General features: G+C 52.1%; 1 protein-coding gene across 1 annotated transcript in view; it reads left to right on the top strand.

Annotated features, from left to right (window-relative positions):
* The first annotated feature begins 371 nt into the window (after positions 1-371).
* The window catches only part of CTDSPL2 (CTD small phosphatase like 2), a 29239-nt gene continuing 8943 nt past the window's right edge, over positions 372-20667 (top strand). The window contains exons 1-5 of the mRNA XM_064722416.1: positions 372-454; positions 16006-16214; positions 17713-17851; positions 18975-19124; positions 19618-19830. Coding sequence (XP_064578486.1) covers positions 16023-16214; positions 17713-17851; positions 18975-19124; positions 19618-19830 — 694 coding nt within the window. The 5' untranslated portion in view covers positions 372-454; positions 16006-16022. The remainder of the gene's footprint in view (positions 455-16005; positions 16215-17712; positions 17852-18974; positions 19125-19617; positions 19831-20667) is intronic.

Below are 20667 nucleotides of genomic sequence, written 5' to 3'. Positions count from 1 at the left end.
CCGCTCGCCCCCCGCCCCGCTCGCGCCCCGCGGTCTCCTCAGAGCTCCCTCTCTCCCTTCTCCCCTCACCTCCCGGCCCGGCCCGGCGCCAGGACACCGGAGCGGCCGCGCCTCCTCCGCCGGGGCACCGCGGGCGCTGCTCTCCGTCCCGCTGCCGGTCCCGCTGCCGCCGGCCCCGGCGCCGCCGCCGCGCCAGGCCCCGTTCCCTCCTTCCCGGCCTGCCCCGGCCCGGCCCCCTCCCCCGGCCGGGCGCGCCTGCGCGGCGGCCCCGCTGCCATCCGGGTCCCTCGGTGCGGTGCAGCGGGTCGGTAGGCGGGAAATGGCGACTGAGCGCTGAGCGCCGAGCGCCCGGAGCGCGGACCCGCCGCCGCCGCCCGCCCCCTCCGCCCGCCCGGCCGCCCGCCCGTCCGCAGCGCGGCCCCGCGGCGCCGCTCCCCGGCCCCCGCTCCCGCAGGTGAGTGACGCGGCGGAGCCGCGCGGGTCCCAGCCCGGGATCAGGTGGGGGCGCGGGGTGGCCGCTCCGAGTGACCGGCGGGATGTCCCCTCGGGGCCTGCCCGCGGCGGGCCCGCCGCCCGCCGACACGCCGCGTCCCCCCCGCTCGCCCCCCGCGGCCGCCGCGGAGCCCCGGGCGAGCCCCGGCCGCAGCCCTGGCGGGCCGGCCCTGCCGCGGGCAGCGGCGGAGCGGTGTCACCCCGCCTGACACCCCCCGCCCGCCCCTCCAGGCCGAGGCCTGCGGCGGGTCCCGCCCGGCCGGCCCGTCCCGCGCCCCGGGGCCGGGCCGGAGCCGCAGCGCTGCGGGCGCATCGCGGGCCGTGCCCGCGCGGGTCCCGCGCAGGACGCGCCTGTTGCTGCCCGTGTTGTCGCCGCCGGGGCGGCAGCGCCGGACGCGCCTGTCAGCGGCCCCGGGGGCAGCGGGACGGGCTCGGCGGGGGCGGCCGCCCCGCGCTCCGCTGCCCGGGCAGGGCTCAGGCGGCGGCTCCGGGGATGGCAGCGCCGCGGGGCGCGGGGGACACCAACTTTGTCGCCGTGAGCGGCGGGGGCGGGGGCGGCGGCCGCGCCGCACCGTGCGGGACCCCCGCCGTCCGGGGCCGTTACTGGCATTGCCGGTCCCTGCTGGGAACGCGGCGGAAGGAATTAGCATGCTGCATACCACATTGATTATCTGCTCGCTCGGTGTTACTGGAGAGCACTGTACGAGCCTGTTGCTCAATTTTATGGTACTTAAGAGCGCTCGAGAGGACAGGTCTGGCTGTTTGTGTCAGGCTGTTTGGGTGAGCTCACGCCTGGGTCCGTCCAGGGAGCTTCGTTCTCTGTGGTGACAGTTGTGATGCTGCTCCTGGTCCCAAGCCTATTGTTTCTGGGAGGGATTTTCCATCGCCTTCCAGATGCTTATGGTGCACTTTGAAAAGTAACTTCGAGTTTGTCGTTGTGGTCTTTGCCTTTGTTGATGTGTTTCCACTGTTAGAGTAGCCCGTGAAGAGGATCTCTAAGTATAACTATTACTGTGTTGCCTTGGGCAAGTGACAACCTCTTTTGCCGTTTCTCCATGAGTAAAATGGAGATAATAATACCTTGGAGAGTTGTTACAAGAAGTAGTTAATGTTTGTAGAGGACTTAAAAGACCTAAGTGTTATTAATTAAGCCCCATGACACATTAAGGTAAGAGTTAGCAGCCAGGTTTGCACATGGATGAACTGAGGCAGGAAGAGATTATGATTTAGCCAGAGTAACGTCCTGGATCTGTGACAATAGCAGAAAACAAGTTGTAACTACTTCATGCTGTAGGCACAAGGGAGCCGTTCTGGATAACAGATAGGATTCCAAGATTACTTGCCCCTCCCTCACCCCCCCATCCCAATTTCAGGCTTTTCTACTTTAGGAGGTTCTGCCTGTGTGACTTCCAGTTGACTGGATAGCTCCAAGGACACTTATGGCTTGCCCACTTAAAAGTGTTTCAGCAGTTTTCATAACAAGATATATGTTCTAGGATGCAAGCCAAATCCCGACTTAAATTCCATGAAACATTCTCCTCTTTTCCCCTGAAAACATCGTGTGGAACTTAGTTTTGATCCTGTTCCAGTCAGTGCAGCGTGCACCAAAGCTGACATTCCTGTTCCATCAAAGTTCTTTATTAAACTAAAATTCCCCTGTCAGTCTGCGCTGGAGATTGAATGGGACAGTTGGATCGTTTTTCTATGGATGTAAACATTCCACGTATGCTGGGGCCGTGCGTGCATGTCATAATTGAAAGGTGATTTTCCATCCCCAGCCTTGCACCCCTTCCAGGGTGGTGATTGCCCACACAAGGATGTGACACTGTCAGAGCCTCGGTAGCATTGAGCAGTTAAAAAACCAGAATTCAAAAGGAAACTGAGCCTTCACCTTCCCAAGTTTTTCCATACTGCACTGGCTCCTCTTTGATCTCTTGTAATGCCGTGAGGTGACACCAGCAGAAATCGTGCTTGCAGGAGACTTTGGGAATCACATATGCTCTTTTGACAGATTTCTGTGCACATTTTTCATTCCTGTGGAAGAAACTTTTCCACGGGTGTAAGGGGAAGAACAGCTTGGGGCACTTGCACGTTTTCGTAAAAACCATTCTGAAAATCAGGCTGAACTATTTTGGCGAGAACTTGCAAGAAAAGCTTGAGCAGGGGAATTGCACAAGAGAAACTCCGGAGTTCCCTTCCTACCTCCGCCATTCTGGGAGTCTAGAAAAGCAGGATGCATGAAGTAGGGCTGGAATTTGACATAAATTTAAAATCCCTGTGTATTTCTAGACATGTGTGTGCTCTGAGAGGAGCTTGAGACTTCTTGCCCTTTTGGGACTGTGCCTTGGGGTTCCAGAGCATCACTGTGATCATTTCAGGGTCACAGCTGGATAAGTAATCAAACAACCCTAAAAGTGCCTTTTCCAGGTTGTGGGTGTGCAGCTGTGCCCTGTCCAAGTTGTGCCCCATCCGAGTGCTTTCAGCCAGGTCTCTCTAGGGAAGGCAGTTCCCATGTGTGCTGGGTTTTGGACTTTGGTGATGTCGGGGCAGGACCACTGAGATTATCCTGCATCCTCACTCTGTAATTCCTCAGCAGTGTTCCTCTCCACACGTGCCTTTCTCATTCTTCACTCCCAGTAGATCAGATGTGATTGTTACTCCTCAGAGCCCAGGAAGCAAAGGACCAAGTCTGAATGAGATCCCTTCATTTGCTGGCCCCGGATTGCTGTCACCATCTCTTGTGCATTTCAAAGAGGAGACTGGTTTTTGCCTGCTGTACATGAACAGTTCCTGGGGTGCTGCTCCCAGCACAGGAGGGACATGGACCTGTTGGGCTGAGTCCAGGGGAGACCGCCAGGGTGGTCAGGGGGATGGAGCAGCTCTGCTGTGGGGGAGCCTGGCAGAATTGGGATTGCTCAGCCTGGAGAAGAGAACCCTCAGGGTGATCTCATTGTGGCCTTCCAGGACCTGAGGGAACCAGCAAGAGAGATGGAGGGAGACCCTTGACAAGGATCTGGAGGAACAGCACACAGGGAATCATTCCCACTGCCAGAGGGCAGGGCTGGATGGGAGATTGGGCAGCAATTCCTGGCTGGGAGGGTGGGCAGGCCCTGGCACAGGTGCCCAGAGCAGCTGGGGCTGCCCCTGCATCCCTGCAGTGTCCCAGGCCAGGCTGGACGGGGTTTGGAGCACCCTGGCATGGTGGAAGGTGTCCCTGCCCATGGCAGGGGGTGGAACAGAATCAGCTTTAGGGTCCCTCCCAACCCAAACCATTTTACAATTCTGTGATTCGATGTTTGTACATCCCAGCTAAATCCTCAGAAAATGCAAATACGCAGCACAAGTGCAGGGCTGATTAATCAAATCCACGATGGGTTGTGATTTTCGGGGGCAGACTGTTCAACGGGATGGTTGCTGGGATCCGGGGAGGGAAGAGCCAGCTGTCAGCAGCTGGTGAAGAGCAGCTCTCCCGGGCAGGATGTGGCAGTGCCAGCCCTGCCAGGGCTCCGTCCCCATTGCTTCAGAGAAACCCACGTACACCAGGGTGCTTGAAAGCCTATCTGACATGCTGTTTACATGTTGAGATGCCTAGATGGCCGTTATTTAGTGTTTTAGAAAAATAAATATTTGACATTCACAGATGAAGACATTTTCAATAGCACTTGAAAAATTAAGTGGGAAATCATCCACATCTAAAGCAATCAGCTCAGGGGTTGGGTCGGAGCTTCCCAGTTGGCAGTCCTAACTTTTTCTAAATAAATTACTTCCCAATCAGATCAGTTTCAGTAATTACTTTGATTAAGGTGCTCTTAACTTCTCAAATGAGAAGTTCTCTCATCATATGCTGTGATCCAGGGAAAGCCCTTGTCAGGACAATGTGCTGTAAGAAAACAGGGAGCTGAGCACAGCCTGCAGTGCATTTCCACCTCTGCCAGCACTGTGGGTCTGTGTGGGATCTGAGGAGATGCAGCCTTTGGTGCCTCAGTTTCCCTGCCTGATGGGTCAGTGTTTGCAGGGAAGGAGGTGTGCAGCTGCTGGTGGGCAGGATTAACTCAGCAGCACGTTGATCTCTGCTCTGTCGGGACATTGAAGATACAGCTCCCCACGGGGGATGTTTTCAGAGTCCAGCCCCATCAGCCAGATTTCTGTGCATCCTGCTAAAAACAACCCTAAAGCCAACATTCAGGAAGTGCCTGTGCTGCATTGGGTCCAGCAAGGATCCACTGCCCACCAAGTGATGCTTCTGCTGGAGTTACATAGAAAAGAGATGATGGAAATAGAAATTGTCCCTAACAGTGCTAACCTGTCTGAATTCAGGATTCCTTCTTGGTGGGTGAGGAGTCTGGTTAGGATGCATGAAACACCTCTAGTCTGTGCCCATAGTGTTTAGTGTGGCAGTATAATTTTAAGCATAATTCTGTCATGAAAATAAGTTTAACTAAAAGGAGCTGTTAACTCCACGGCATCTGGAAAATAAACTATGGATACTTACTTAAAGGAGCATAGTTATAAAAAATACATCCTGCTAGTCATTGCCAATATTCCAGGTGTAAGTGGGAGAAAAGAATCTAGGACTCTAAAGCGTTTGGTTTAGAACTTACCTGTAAATTAATTACCCTATATGTATAAACAAGAGTGTTGTTAGCAGCAGAATAGGGCCAGGCAGCTGATGCTGCAGGGCTCATTAGCATCCTCAAAGCCTCCCAGGGAAGGGCGGGATCCTCTCCTTATTTAGGCTGTGTTTGCGAATAGCTAATTTAAGTTAATAAAGTAGCAGGAACTCTGATCAAATCAGAGCAGTTGTTCTGAGCAGTTTGGCCTTGCTGCACCAATTCGGTGTAAATCATAACTCAGTTTACCCTAGGCCATTCTAACCCGCGACTGCTTTGATTCACCGTGCACTTTAGGAGGTGCTAATTAGTGGAAGGGAGGTAATTCAATCTGAGGCTGAGGCCGTACCACAAGGGCTTCCCGGGCCTGGAGGGGAGCCCCCGGGAGCCTCTCAGCCTGGCTGGGGAGCAGCAGCATCCCCTCCTTCCCTTCCCTTCCCTGCTGCACAGCTGGGACTGCCTGCGAGGCTGCTGGCCTGGGCCCAGCCTGGCACGGGTTCCCTTGGGCTGGGCAGGGCTCGGGGTGCTGTGTGCGCTGGGCTCAGTGACACAGTGTGAGTGTGTGAGTGTGTGTGAGTGTGTGTGTGTGTGTGTGTGTGTGCTGTGCTCAGTGACACAGTGTGAGTGTGTGTGTGTGTGAGTGTGTGTGTGTGTGTGTGTGTGTGTGAGTGTGTGTGCTGTGCTCAGTGACACTGTGTGTGAGTGTGTGTGTGTGAGTGTGAGTGTGTGTGTGTGCTCAGTGACACAGTGTGTGTGTGTGTGCTGTGCTCAGTGACACAGTGTGTGTGTGTGAGTGTGTGTGTGTGTGTGCTGTGCTCAGTGACACAGTGTGTGTGTGTGTGTGAGTGTGTGAGTGTGTGTGTGTGTGTGCTGTGCTCAGTGACACAGTGTGTGTGAGTGTGTGTGTGTGTGTGTGAGTGTGAGTGTGTGTGTGCTGGGCTCAGTGACACAGTGTGTGTGTGTGAGTGTGTGTGTGTGAGTGTGTGTGTGCGCTGTGCTCAGTGACACAGTGTGTGTGTGTGTGTGTGTGTGTGTGTGTGTGAGTGTGTGTGCTCGGGGTGCTGTGTGTGCTGTGCTCAGTGACACTGTGTGTGTGTGAGTGTGTGTGTGTGTGTGTGTGTGCTGTGCTCAGTGACACAGTGTGTGTGTGAGTGTGTGTGAGTGTGTGTGCTGTGCTCAGTGACACAGTGTGTGTGTGTGTGTGTGCTGTGCTCAGTGACACAGTGTGTGTGAGTGTGTGTGTGTGTGTGTGTGTGAGTGTGTGTGTGAGTGTGCTGTGCTCAGTGACACTGTGTGTGTGACTCTGTGTGTGTGTGTTCTGTGCTCAGTGACACTGTGTGTGTGTGTGTGCTTGAGGTGCTGTGTGTGCTGTGCTCAGTGACACAGTGTGTGTGTGAGTGTGTGTGTGTGTGTGCTGTGCTCAGTGACACAGTGTGTGTGTGTGTGTGTGTGTGTGTGTGTGTGAATGTGTGTGTGCTCGGGGTGCTCTGTGTGCTGTGCTCTGGTTCCCATGCAGGCACTGCTGTGTGTGCACTGGCTCCAGGTGACAGCTGGCACCTGTCCTGTGTCCTTGCTTCACCCTCCAGTTCCCTTGCACAGGCTGTAGCAGCACCGCTCCTCGTTCCTCCCCATCCTGGAAGCTTCTCTCATGTTACCGTCCCAGGGGAGCTCATTTAGGGCCAGGAGGCTTCTCTTTGCATGGAGCAGTGCTCTGGGCTGCTGGGTGATGCTGGGTACCCAGTTCCAGTGCATCACCTGGAGGGGAATCCTGCAGGTGAGGGCTGGGCTCCTGCTCCTGCTCCTGTGGGAGCAGCTGGGAACCCACGGGTGATGGTTGGGAGCTCAGAGAGGAAATCAGAGAGGAATACCCAGCTCCTTGTGAGCTCTGTAAGAGCTGCTGGGAACCCACGGGTGATGGTTGGGAGCTCAGAGAGGAAATCAGAGAGGAATACCCAGCTCCTTGTGAGCTCTGTGGGAGCAGCTGGGAAACCAGGAGCAATGGTCAGGAGCTTAGAAAGGAAATCAGAGAGGAATACCCAGCTCCTCGTGAGCTCTGTGTGCAACAGGTCTGGGTTGGGGCTTGCCAAAGCAAGGCAGAGTGTGAACTGCAGGTTTAAGGTTTGTTTTCAGAGGGGGAAAACAGCATGCAAAAAGTATTTACAAGAATATGCAAGAATATTTACAAGAATATTTACAAGAATGTTCAAGGTACTTGCAGGCATTGTGAATGTGGGATTTAACGGCAGTATATTTGATTGAGTTACCTACCTCAGTTTGACACCTTGAGCTGTGTCAAGACCAAGCACTTGTAGTTAAATCAATTTAAATACAATTGGAAAAGCTTGTTTATTTTGCTTATCAGGCCAGAAATTACAAAGATTGCAGGACAAAATAAAGTTAGTGTAATCTTGGTGCTTTTATGATCTTAAAGATTTGGAAGAAACTTTTCAGGACTTCATTATAGCTAAAATAATATTCCTAAACAACTGCAATGACTGGGTTTAGAGTCCTTTACTTTTGTGTTGCTTAGGGACTAGGAAGCTCATTGGTACTTTTTTAGAGAAAGGTTTTTGGGAGCTCAGTTGGAAAAATGGGCTACAGAGATTCAGGTGAAGAGATGTCAGACTTCATTGTTATATATTTAATTTATATATTTATATACTTAATTTATATATTCAAATTTTGTTCCTCTGTGGCATTGGGTTGATGCTGGTCCATGGGCTCTGCCTTTCCCAGGGAGGACTGACAGACACACAGACATTGCAGTTGGATAAGCCCCATTTTCTCTAGGAAGAGCTGGCCAGTGTTTCTGTGCCGAAGGACAGAGCCCATCAAAGAGTGCAGTGAGCAGAGGAAACCCGTGCTGGAACTGTCCTTTCCCTGCCAGGGGTTACATGTTCTATTCCCGTGTGGAAATAAGCCTGAAGACATGTCTGGCTGGAGGGTCAGCACAAAGGAGCTGTGGGGCTGGAGGGGATGTAGGGAAAGCAGGAATGGGAATTGGAAAGCATTCCTTTCACCTCCAGTAAAACATTTCTGCTCTCCCACAGTTTTGCTGAGTTGTTTCTCCTGCACTGCTGGTGAGGAGTGATGTGTGCTCTGTCACACACCACACGGCACAGAGGTGGCAGCTAACTTGTTTCAAGTATTTCTTTGGTATTTGAGGTAGCTTGCATGAAATTTGTTATTTAAGTTAACTCAGGTTTCCTCAGGATCTGGTAGATTTTCCCAAAGTCTGATGTAGCTGCTTTGCAGTGTGATAAATTAACCACTTGTGCTGCTTTGGAGCATGGCTTGGTGCTTTCTCCATTGTAGGGGTTTCTGATCAGAGGCAGGCTCACTCCTGATGCTGGGGAATGGCTGGAAACAAACCCAACAACTGTGGAAGCTCCCAGGTGGTGCCAGCACTTCTTGTTCCTGCTGATTTCTGTGGTTCAGGATCCCCCAGCACAGATTTTCAGCTGCTGTGCTCACTGAATGCAGATTTCCATGTGTCTGTGGTCAGACAGAACTTCCCAAAGCAGGGCACAGCCAGGCACCTTCTCCTCACTCAGCAGAGCCAGAGCTGCCACTGCACAGCCAGAAAGTTTTATTTCATTGCATGTTGTGCATTTCAGAGTGACAGAGATACATTAGACCAACCTGGAGGTGACTGTCTTGTGAGAGAAATAAGTGAAATTCAGGGTGAAATCGACTGGAAACATTGCAGTGTGGATGCAGGGCAGTTTTACCCTACAGAATTTCTGTTGTCATTGGTAGCTTGTGCTTATTATACTTTGTATTATTGGAATATTGAGCAGAAACTTCCTATAACTTTCCATTGAGTAGGCAACAAGGCTTGTTGTTGTTTTTTCTTTTTTTTTTTTTCTTGTGGATTTTTCACCCAAAATAAAACAGGGAGTAAAAAAAGAGAATGAAATAAAATGTACAAAATAGCTTCATTGTGACAGAATCAGACAGGTCCCTGAAATTCATTTCAGGCAAGTTTTTGGGACTGGATAAGTTTAAAGTTCATCATGTCTCAGTATTATATTTTCAGGGTAAAAACACAGTATCACTCACAAGTGAGTACAGCTGTTAAACCTTTAGAACTTATTTTCATGTCAGTCTTAACTCAGGTACAGGCACAAATTAATCTCAGATTTGCAATTTTGTAAGAATGAAGTTTTCCATGCAGGAAAGAAGCCAGGATGGGCTATGAAAGAGTCAGTATTAATTCAGCATGTATTCATAAGGGAAAATGATTCGTTTAAATTTTGTCTGGACACTGAGTAATATGAATCCTGACTGTGCTGGAGTTTTCCCCATTTTAACAACAGAGTTGGTTGATATTTTATTGTAAATCAGGGAAGCCAGGTGCGGGGAGAGCATGAAAGCAGCCCCGTGCAAAGGGGAGAGCAGAGTTTAACCTCTTGTGAAAGGCTCTGAAGGCGTTCAGTGTACCAAGGAAGGTGTTTGCCAGGGCAATGAGAATCATGTTATCATTTAAAGAGTCCTTATCCTGCAATAAAAATAGTCTGCTATTTTTGAGGCCAAAGGAGCAGCCAGAGCCCTTATCTGTCCCTTTAAAAGATAGCAGCCTGACAAGGTGCTGTGGGATGCACGATTGTGGCTGTGATCCCGGGAGGATTCAGGTGGAGTGGAGCAGGATTGGGTTTGTGAAGCTGAGCAAAAGGCAGCTCTGCTGCTGTGCAGACCATGCAGAAATTCCCAGATTCCCCTCACAAACACAGGAGCTGCTCCACGGCTCCCATAGTCCAGCCCAGCCTTACTCAGGCTCATTGATCTGCTGCTTCTGGTGGGTTTGTAACGAAAAGGATAACGGGTGTGGGTGAGCTGAACAATTAGCACAGGGAACCCCTCGGGATTGTTTTGTGCTCAGACCACATCCCGGTTGTGTTCAGGAAGTGTTTGCAACCTGTCCATGCCACGGCTTCTGACAGAGGGACTCGACTTCCATAAATAGGCTCCCTGTGTGCTGGCAGCGTGGATTAAATGTCCCGAGAGCCTGAGGACAGCTGGGCCCTCCCAGAGCCCCAACAGGAGCGGTGCTGCTCCCGTGGAATCTGTTCCTGCTCGTCCCCAGCTCCAGCTCTGCAAACCTTCCTCTCCCAGCCTCTCGGGAGCCCCACAAGATCTGGAGGTGCTGATGTGAAATTCTCATCTGGGCAGCACCAGAGGCTGCAAATAGGCCCTTCTTTCTGCAGCAGCTTTTGGGGTTTGCTCTGAGCTTTGCTTACCCCAGTTCTCCAAGTTTGCTCCTTGCTTAGTGTGACACAAACTGGAAAGCCTGAATTAATTACCGGCGTGTACCCTCAGTGCAAAGAGAAAAATATCTTGGCTGGGAGGAAATAAACTTTCAGTTCCAAATGCATTTGGTATAATCAAAACAAAGCCTCGCTAGCAAAGCAATGGCAAAACAGAAATATGATGGCTGGGGCAGAAAAAGAAGGGAACAGAAGATCTATTTTCTGTTGAGGCCAGTTATAAAAAGCTGCCGTCCTTCTTTGGCAAATCCTTCTGAGGATGGGTTTGTTTTAGGGGAGATACTCAGACTTTGGGAGAGTAGAAGTGAGCACAAGGTAGGTGTGCTGAGGGATCAGGGTTTGAGCAGGGAGACTGAAGAGCAAGGATTTCAAGCAGGATTTTGTTTCAGATGGAAGTGATTTGGTGCCCTGGAAGGTGGGGAGGAGCAGAAAATGGGCTTTCAGTGAAACAGGGAGAATTTAGAGGTGCCTTTGATAGCTGTAATTCCTTACTGTTGTTTTGGTGGAACTTGTGCTTGCTTTATACATTTATCCAGATTTCATAACCCAGCACCAGCATCTGAATAGTACGTACTGGGTGATTTGATATTTTAATAAATCAGTGCCTTTTCATTTTGCTTTCACCTACCCCAGACTAGCATCACTTCCAGACTGCTTTGAGTCAGGCTTTCCTGGTTTATTGCTCTCTCAGTTCTGCAGTGGCAGAAAAACATACCTAAAGATTGGAGAAGAGTGACAAGTAGTGCAGTACATTGGAAAACATGAAATACATCTGCTGGGGTGACATGAAATGGCTGTAATTTTCTAGGGGAGGAGAGTAAGTTGGTTAAAAAAGGCCAAGAGTCATTGAAGGGGAAGAGTCTCAGTGTCTTGAGCTAACAAGGAGTATTTCCTTGAGGTGTGAGAGGGGCTCTGGGGCCTGTGTGGGTGCAGGTTTGGCTGCCCACCCTTGCTGTGGTGTGGAGGCTTGGGATGGATTGATTTCTGTGGTGGCAGCTCAGTGTTATTCCTGAGTGCCAAACTGAATGGAGAATTTGTTCAACACCAGAGTTTTGAATTTTCTTGTCCCTTATCTCTGCCTGTTGTTCTTCACCATTGTTCTTTTACCATCTTCAACCTTTTCCTGTATTAGAAAGCCCCAGTAATTAGATGTGCCTCACCTAATTTTCCTTTTAATAGTTTGGGGGAAAGCAGAGAAAACAGCAGTGTCATACGTGGTGGGAAATAAACCGTCCCTAAGTGCAGATCCCGTGGAGGTGTGCTCTCAGTTTGAAACATGAGTCATTCACAGGAATTTCTTTCCTGTAAGTACAGTGTACCTGGGCCCTGGAATAACAACAGTATTGTCAAGGTAGGGAGCCTGACACTTGGTGTGTGTGAACTCAGGAAAATGGAATTTATTGCAGCCATAGCTCCTTCGGCTGCTGCTTTTAAAGAGCTCCTACATTTTATTTTCCTGTCCCACAAATTATTGAGTGGATATTCCTTTTAGTCCTTCTTTGCTGTGTAATTCTCTCTTGAAGAACAAGGTTTTTCCCTTTTTTCCCCCACTCTTTCTGGGTTTATTGTAAGTGTAGAAGTAATTGAGGAGAGGTTTTGGGAGCTGATTTTCCTGAGCAAACGCCCTGGCACAGTGGAGATGGCAGTGCCAGCCCGGGCTCAGGTCCTTGGTCACCTGTCAGGGATGGCACATGCTGGGGGAATCCAGATCCTGCAGGTCTGAGGAAGGAAATTCTCCTGCATGTTTAGACTTGATTGTTTGGACTGCATTAAGTTTTGTAGACTGGTTCAGGAGAGAACTACAACTATAATTCAATAAAAACTCTCCTCCCATCTGGATCCAGGGCTAGGAAAGCAAACTGCAGTCTCTGAGAGGATTGTAGGTACCTGTTGCTAAGTCCATTAGAGATATTTATAACCCCAGGCTTGATACCCAGCATGAGCAGTGAGCCAAAGGAGTCCCTGGCAGGGCTGCACTGAGGAGCTGAGCGTTTCCCTGCTGCACAAATGTGTCCTCACCACTGACAAGTATTTAATTGATTTATCCTTTGTCCCTCTGATATTTGTTTCAGTTCTAGAAAAATCAGGCAACTTATAGCCTAACAAATTTGAAGTGATACTTTCATTCCCACGTTGGAATTTCACTAGTGTCTGTCTCCTTTCCGTGTTTTACAGTTTTAACTCCTTTTTACACACATTTGTTTGGTGTGGTCAGTGGAGCCCAGGGCAGTGCCCGTGCCCTGAGGTGGCACTGCTGGGGCACCTCCAGGGCTGGGGCAGCTCTGGGCTCCTCCCAAAAAGAGAGACCTGGAGGGGCTGGAATGTGTGCAGGACAGGGAACGGAGCCCCAGGAGAGGCTGAGGGAGCTGGGCAGGGGCTGGAGAGTCCCTGAGGAGCTGGGAAGGGCTCAGCCTGGAGCAAAGGAGGCTCAGGGGCCCTTGTGGCTCTGCACAGCTCCTGCCAGGAGGGCACAGCCGGGCTGGACTGGGAACAGGGACAGGAGGAGAGGGAACGGCCCCAGGCTGGGCCAGGGCAGCTCAGGGGGGATGTTAAGGAATATTTCTGCACTGGGAGTTGTGCAGCCCTGGCACAGCTGCCCAGGCAGTGTTGGGGTCCCCATCCCTGGAGGGGTTGAACAGCCCTGTGCCTGTGGCACTGGGGGACAGGGGCTGGGGTGGCCCTGCAGTGCTGGGGCCGTTGGGCTGGGTGTTCTCATGGTTCCATGACATCACGGGCAGGTCACAGAGGCCGCGGGCTCTGTTCCGTGTGCCGTGGCCCCACACACAGGGTGAGGGGCTGCTCCTGAGCTCAGGGCTGCAGCACAGCGAGTGCTCTGCCAGAGGAGCCCCCTGAAACTCCCTGCTGCTGGCCTTGGCTCTGTCCTGTCCAGCTGTCCAGCGTCCCCACGGGCTGGGGGATGTCCAGCTGTGGCACGGACACTCCGTTGCATTGCTCAGATGCTCCCTGGCTCCCCTTATAGACTGGCTTGGTGGTGTAAAAATGAAGGGATTTCCCCTGTTATCTCGGTGAGCTGCTCAGGTCTATGAGGAGGAGACAGGAGCTGAAGTAAGTGTGGGAAAGAAATGAGGAGGGAGCAGGAGCGAGGCCACTGAGGTGTTGGAGCGTGTGCAGATGAGGGAACGGAGCTGGGGAAGGGTCTGAACCACAAATCCTGTGAGGAGCTGCTGAGGGAGCTGGGAAGGGCTCAGCCTGGAGCAGAGGAGGCTCAGGGGGACCCTGTGGCTCTGCACAGCTCCTGCCAGGAGGGCACAGCCGGGGGGATCAGGCTGGGAACAGGGACAGGACAAGAGGGAACTGGGCCAAGGGAGGCTCAGGGTGGATATCAAGGAAAGTTTCATCATGGAAAGGGCTGTCCAGCCGTGGCACAGCTGCCCAGGGCAGTGCTGGGGACCCTGCAGAGATTTACCAGCCCTGTGGATGTGGCCCCTGGCACAGTGGTGGCCTTGCAGTGCTGGGGACAGTCGGACTGAGCTGGCCGCTGATGGAAGGGCTGAGCACGGCCCTGTGGGAAATGAGCCCCGTGTTTGCTGGCAGTTCCAGTGAATATTCCATCAGTAATTCTGTGTAACACCGTGTTTCACCCTTGGCAATACCCACAGAGCACTTCCCTTGCTAAGCCTGGCAGCAGTGTCAGTGCTCGGGTCATTCCTCGTTAGCTGCAGCACCTTGTGTGAGACTGAGACTGACCTGGGAACAAACACTGCTGTGTAACAGGTTTTCAAAAACATTATCGGTGTTTCCCTGTCTGTGACTCACCCAGTGCCACCATTGCCTTTTCCTGAGCAGCATACCTGTTGTGACAGTGCCTGTATGTTAAATGTTGCAGATTGTTTATTCTGTCTCTGCAGCAATCAGATCCACACTAAATGGACTCCAGAAAGGCAACTTACATGTTAAATGCTATATTTATTCTGTCTGTGCAGCAATCAGATCTACACTAAACGGACTCCAGAAAGGCAGGCACTGATTCCTGTAATGATAAGTGTACAATTTTCTATAAAAATCTGGGATTTGTCATGATTTCAGCTAGGAAAGGCAAATTACTTTATTTCCAGTATTTCTGTGCATTGCACCTCAGATGGATTTCTTGCTACTTCATTTTTCTGCCTCTGATCCATCATAAGCATGATTTTAATCAGGAGGAGTCCCCTTGAACGCAGCCCAGCTCCAGGCAGCTGCAGAGGGCACGTCCCCAGCCCAGAGAACAGTGACATTGAGTGTGACAGTACCAGCAGCCCACTTGGAGGCTGGAGATAAATGGGATGCATTCCCTGGAATGGCCTTTAATGGATGCTGCCGTTGCAGGAGTGTTCCCAAGGTCTGGTGTGGTTCCCAGCCTCAGCTCTGCTGGAGCTCAGTTTGGGTTCCTCTGCAGAGCTGCCCTGTCCTCACCCCCTGAGTGCACAGGCTCCTGATTCCTGCTGTGAGCGCTCAGCAGGAATTCACATTTGTGCCTCAGCCCAAGTTTAATGTGGAGACTTGCAGTGGAGGGTTTTGAGGAACAGAGAGAGGAAGGAACTTCCTGGGTCACAGAGTGCAGTCATTTGGGGCTGGAGACAACAGGCACCCTACAATCAGTGCTTTCATCAGGGCAGGTGACACCCTGCTGCTTGACAAGGTGTCATTGTTCTCGGCTTGGACTCCGTGACCTGAGAGGTGCTTTCCACCCTGGACAGCCCTGTCATTCTGAGCAGGGGTTTCCTGCCTGTGCCAGCTGTACCAGGGCTGTGCCAGGCTCACTGATGTGCTGGGTGCTGTGTCCATGGATGTGCTGGGTGCTGTACCAGGGCTGTGCCAGGCTCACTGATATGCTGGGTGCTGTACCAAGGCTGTGCCAGGCCCAGTGCTGTATCCATGGATGTGCTGGGTGCTGTACCAGGGCTGTGCCAGGCTCAGTGCTGTATCCATGGATGTGCTGGGTGCTGTACCAGGGCTGTGCCAGGCTCACTGATGTGCTGGGTGCTGTACCAGGGCTGTGCCAGGCCCAGTGATGGGCTGGGTGCTGTGTCCGTGGATGTGCTGGGTGCTGTACCAGGGCTATGCCAGGCTCAGTGCTGTACCCATGGATGTGCTGGGTGCTGTACCAAGGCTGTGCCAGGCTCAGTGCTGTACCATGGATGTGCTGGGTGCTGTACCAGGGCTGTGCCAGGCTCAGTGCTGTATCCATGGATGTGCTGGGTGCTGTACCAGGGCTGTGCCAGGCTCAGTGCTGTATCCATGGATGTGCTGGGTGCTGTACCAAGGCTGTGCCAGGCCCAGTGCTGTATCCATGGATGTGCTGGGTGCTGTACCAGGGCTGTGCCAGGCTCACTGATGTGCTGGGTGCTGTACCCATGGATATGCCAGGCTCAGTGCTGTATCCATGGATGTGCTGGGTGCTGTACCAAGGCTGTGCCAGGCCCAGTGCTGTACCCATGGATGTGCTGGGTGCTGTACCCATGGCAGGTTCCACAGTTTGTCCCCCTGGCAGCGTGGTGCCCTCCTGAGCACACAGCTCCGTGCTGGAGCGTGCCATGCACCGGGAGCACCACCGGCCTCACATCACCCTTGAGATTCGGGAGCTGCAGCTTTACCACGTTCCCTCATGAGGGATTTTTCCCCTTTTCCCTGTGCAGCTTTCCATGTGGTACCCATGAAGATGAGGCTGAGGACACGGAAAGCTTCCCAGCAGTCCAACCAGCTCCACACGCAGCGGGCGCTGCGGGCCAAGCGGAAACACTCGGAGGTGGAGGAGCCCTTAGCTGGCGGCGGGGGAAAGCCACCCAAAAATGAGACGGGCCTCTTGTCTTCGATCAAAAAGTTCATTAAAGGAAGCACACCCAAGGTACGCCGCCTGCAGGGCCCTGCTTTGCTTTCAAGTGGGCCGTAATCACCTCAAGTTTGATTGAAATCCAGTTCTGTTGAGAATTAATCGTGTGGTGGAAGCAAAACGTAAAGAGTTGGAAGGCAACAGGTGCCTGTGAGTTGTGTCAGGTAAAGCTGACTTTGAAACCTTCAGGAGTCAATTGTAGGTGTATTCAACAGTCCAGTAAATCACAGGCTTTATTGCCTGGTGTTTCTTTGTGAAAATGTCAAATAAATGCAGTACATTTTTCATTTCTACTTTAACGATTCCTTGGATCCAAACTCAAGGAATTACCAGTACCAACAACTTAGAAAAGCCAGTCTGTAAGCATTAATTTCTTGACTATTTCTGGCAATTTTATTCAAGATTGTTCGGGAGTCATTTAATCAATGAGGGTCAAACCTCACAAATCCAAGTGCCATGGAATTGATGCAGCTGCTCAGGGATTCCTGCAGTGAGCACTTCCCTGCTTGGAGCATCACATCCAGGTTTTGCTGGGGAAAACCACAAAATCTCACATCTTGGTGCAGCTAGAGAGCTGAGCTTTACTGATCTGCACATGGGAGCACCTGTTGCGTGTGCTGCATGGATATTCGAGGGTGGAAAATATATATATACAAACACACACACATATATAAATTAAAAATATAAATTTATATATAAAAACTTTTAAGGCTGAATGTAACCTTGCAATTACTTCAAAAACTGGCTTTTTTTCTCTAGATGGAGGCCAGTTAAAAACCCCACATCATCCATCCATCCATCCATCCCAGCGGTTCAGATACTGCCATTATGTAACTGCAGATTCGAAAGAAGAGTATCCAGGAAGTCAGAACTAATTTACAATGTATCCCAGATCAGCTCTGTGATAAATAAAAATCTGATAAAATTTCAACATTTTATCGACTTGTCGTAGGTGTTTTAGGGGAAAAGGGTAAGAAACCTGCCATAAACCTGCCATATGCCTGCACATACAGCCATGCACAGAAGATGTGCAGAACTGTTTGGTTCTGTCTCATTGCCATGAGTGCTACAGTCACTTATTCCCAGGTAAGGAGAATCCTTGGATTTTTCACAGCTCAGTTTTGCCCTGTACTCATATGGATTGTCACATTGGACATTGTTGGGCAGTGCACCTGTTGTGTGTTTAGCAGGCAGAGAAATCAAGTTTCAGGTAATTTTAGTTGCTTTGTCTGCATTTCCCAGCCTCTGCAGCACTGGAATATTTAGCTTGGCTGTAAGGACAATATTTCTACTACAGCAGCTCTATGTACAGTTTTGATTCCCATACTTTGATTTAGTTTAAACTCACATAAGATCCCAGCTGGCCAACCCCTTGTTGCACGTTCTGCACCTGGAAGTGGAGCAGCAAAGGGATCTTTGGTGAACTTTCTCCAGGAGATGACATTCTCTGGTCTGTTCCGTGGCAAAAGGCACTGCTCAGCACGTTTGTTTCTCCCCTCTTTTGTATCTTAAGGAAGAAAGAGAAAATCCCCCCAAGAGGAGTCGGATTGAGCGGGATATCGATAACAACTTGATCACCTCCACGCCCCAGGCAGGAGAGAAGCCCAACAAACAGCTGTCACGCGTGCGGCGGAAAAGTCAGCTCAATGGAGGTGGGTGATGGCACACGGCAGGGCAGGGCAGGGCAGGGCTGGGCACTGTGGGGCACTGCAGGGCAGGGCAATGTGGGGCACTGCAGGGCAGGGCACTGTGGGGCACTGCTGGGCAGGGCAATGTGGGGCACTGCTGGGCAGGGCAGGGCACTGTGGGGCACTGCAGGGCAGGGCAATGTGGGCACTGCAGGGCACTGCTGGGCACTGCTGGGCAGGGCAATGTGGGGCACTGCAGGGCAGGGCAGCTCTGCCCCTCCAGCTGGGCACTGACCCAGGGCCCTGCTTGCACCTCTGGCTGCCTGCAGGGAGAGCAGGGCTGAGCTGATCACAGCCAAACACAATTTCCAGGCTGAGCAACACTTCCACCTTCCACTGTGTATCTGTGAGAACAGTTTGGATCAGCAGCTGCGGCTGCTTTGGAGCTAATTTAACTTTTTTTTTTGTTTTTAATTATTGTTCTGAAAGTCCCATTATAATTTGATTTAGCTCTTCTGTTTTTTCTCACAAATAAGAGGGAAACATGACCTCCCAGCTCCTGACTTTTGTGGAAGTAAGCAGGCATCATTAGATGGTGAAAGCTCTTGTCAAACACACACAGGTTTCTGTCAGAGTTGTGAGATGGGGATTTGAGTTGTGGCATGAGAGATCACCCTTGTTACGTGTCAGATGTGGAACGTGGATGTTCATTTAATTCTGTCCTGTGTTATCTGTGATCACAACTGACAATTCCCTCCCTCCCAAGCTGTGGCTGTGCCCGTGTGTGTGTGGAGAGGAACAAACTCCAAACTCGGGGCTCTGGAGCCGCTGCAGGCTCAGCCAGGCAGTTGTGACCCTTTCTGGTGCCTCCCTCTAGTGGAGTGCTGGCCCTGGCAGCTCCGGGGCTGCCTCCACCGAATCGCTGCCAGGATCTCCACTCTGCTGCTGCCCCATCTGCACAGAAGCTCCTGAGGGTGTTGAGAATGGACATTTTAGGTTTGTGCTGGTAGGAAGCTGCTGACTCTCATGGACCCAGCTGAGCCATGAACAAGAGTACACCCTTAGAGAGCAAATGCTGGCCATAAAGGAACAGAGGCACCTGAAGCCCAAGTGGGTGATGTTAAAACTCATATTTTTTCTTTCCTAGAAGCTGGAAGTTATGAGATGACGAACCAACACGTAAAGCAAAATGGAAAATTGGAAGATAACCCCACCACAGGCAGTCCCCCGCGAACAACGTTACTGGGAACCATATTTTCTCCTGTTTTCAATTTTTTTTCACCAGCAAATAAAAATGGTGAGTATTATTCAAAAAGCCAATAGCTTAAAGCTGAGAGTGATAGAGTTTTGTATGAAATAGCTGCTTTGAGTGACAGTACACTTTTCATTCTGGCTTACAAACCAAGAGTTACTGCTGGCAGGCAAAAAGGCTCCTTTGGTCTTGGATGGGTTGATGGTTAGTGAAAGAAGCTTACAAGCGTTAGAACATTTCTTTCATGGGTGCATTTATTGGTGCACCTTTCATTAAAAAAGAAAATAGGGAGAAGGAAAAACAAAGGGATTACATTCCTTGTCCCAGACATGTTTTAAAGTCATTGTCATGGTCTTCAGTTTGGTTCTTACTTTTGTGGCGTGAATCTGTGCAGGTATCTTTAATTATTCTGAGACTCGGTGTGTGTGTGTGTGTGGTTTGTAGTGAGTGTGAGCCCCGTGCTGGGAGCTCAGCCCCAGGTAAGGGTGTTTGCAATGTGCCCCTGAGGGTAAGGGTGTTTGTTTGCCATGTGCCCCAGGAACGTCGGGCTCCGACTCGCCGGGCCAGGCCGTGGAGGCTGAGGAGATCGTGAAGCAGCTGGACATGGAGCAGGTGGACGAGATCACCACGAGCACGGCCACCTCCACCAACGGCGCCGCCTTCCCCGCGCAGCCCGGCCAGGGCAGGGCCCTCAACAACGGCCTGGGCGAGCCCGAGGAGCCGGGGGACCGCGACCTGCCCCCGCTCACCGGTAAGGGACGGGGACAGGGGGATGCTGGGGGGACACGGGGATGCTGGGGGACATGGGGATCCTGGGGGACACGGGGATCCTGAGGGGCACGGGGATCCTGGGGGACACGGGGATCCTGGGGGACATGGTAATCCTGAGGGACACGGGGATCCTGGAGGGTTGCGGTGATCCTGGGGGACACGGTGATCCTGGGGGGACACGGGGATCCTGGGGGACACGGTGATCCTGGGGGACACGGGGATCCTGGGGGGACATGGTAATCCTGAGGGACATGGTGATCCTGAGGGACACAGGGATCCTGGGGGACACGGTGATCCTGAGGGACACGGGGATCCTGGGGGGACACGGGGATCCTGGGGGACACGGGGATCCTGGGGGACACAGTGATCCTGGGGGGACACGGGGATCCTGGGGGACACGGGGATCCTGGGGGGACACGGGGATCCTGGGGGACACGGGGATCCTGGAGGGTTGCGGTGATCCTGGGGGACACAGTGATCCTGGGGGGACACAATGATCCTGAGGGACACGGGGATCCTGGGGGGACACGGTGATCCTGGGGGGGACACGGGGATCCTGGGGGACACGGGGATCCTGGGGGGTCACAATGGTCCTGGGGGACACAGTGATGCTGGGGGAACACAGGGATCCTGGGGGCACAGCGCCTCAGCAGGGACTCGTGTCCCACCTGTCCCTGGGTAAGGGACAGGGACAGGGACAGTGCCTGTACCACAGGACAGGGAAGGGCTGATCCCAGGGAATCCAGCGCCTCAGCAGCGACTCTCAGTCCACCTTGGAGCATGCAGACAGTGTTAATACTGATTTTTGTGGTTGGTA

The sequence above is a fragment of the Zonotrichia leucophrys genome, chromosome 10 (genome assembly GCF_028769735.1).
Source record: "Zonotrichia leucophrys gambelii isolate GWCS_2022_RI chromosome 10, RI_Zleu_2.0, whole genome shotgun sequence".
Classification (NCBI taxonomy): Eukaryota; Metazoa; Chordata; class Aves; order Passeriformes; family Passerellidae; genus Zonotrichia; species Zonotrichia leucophrys.
This window is presented reverse-complemented; position numbering and strand designations above follow the sequence as displayed.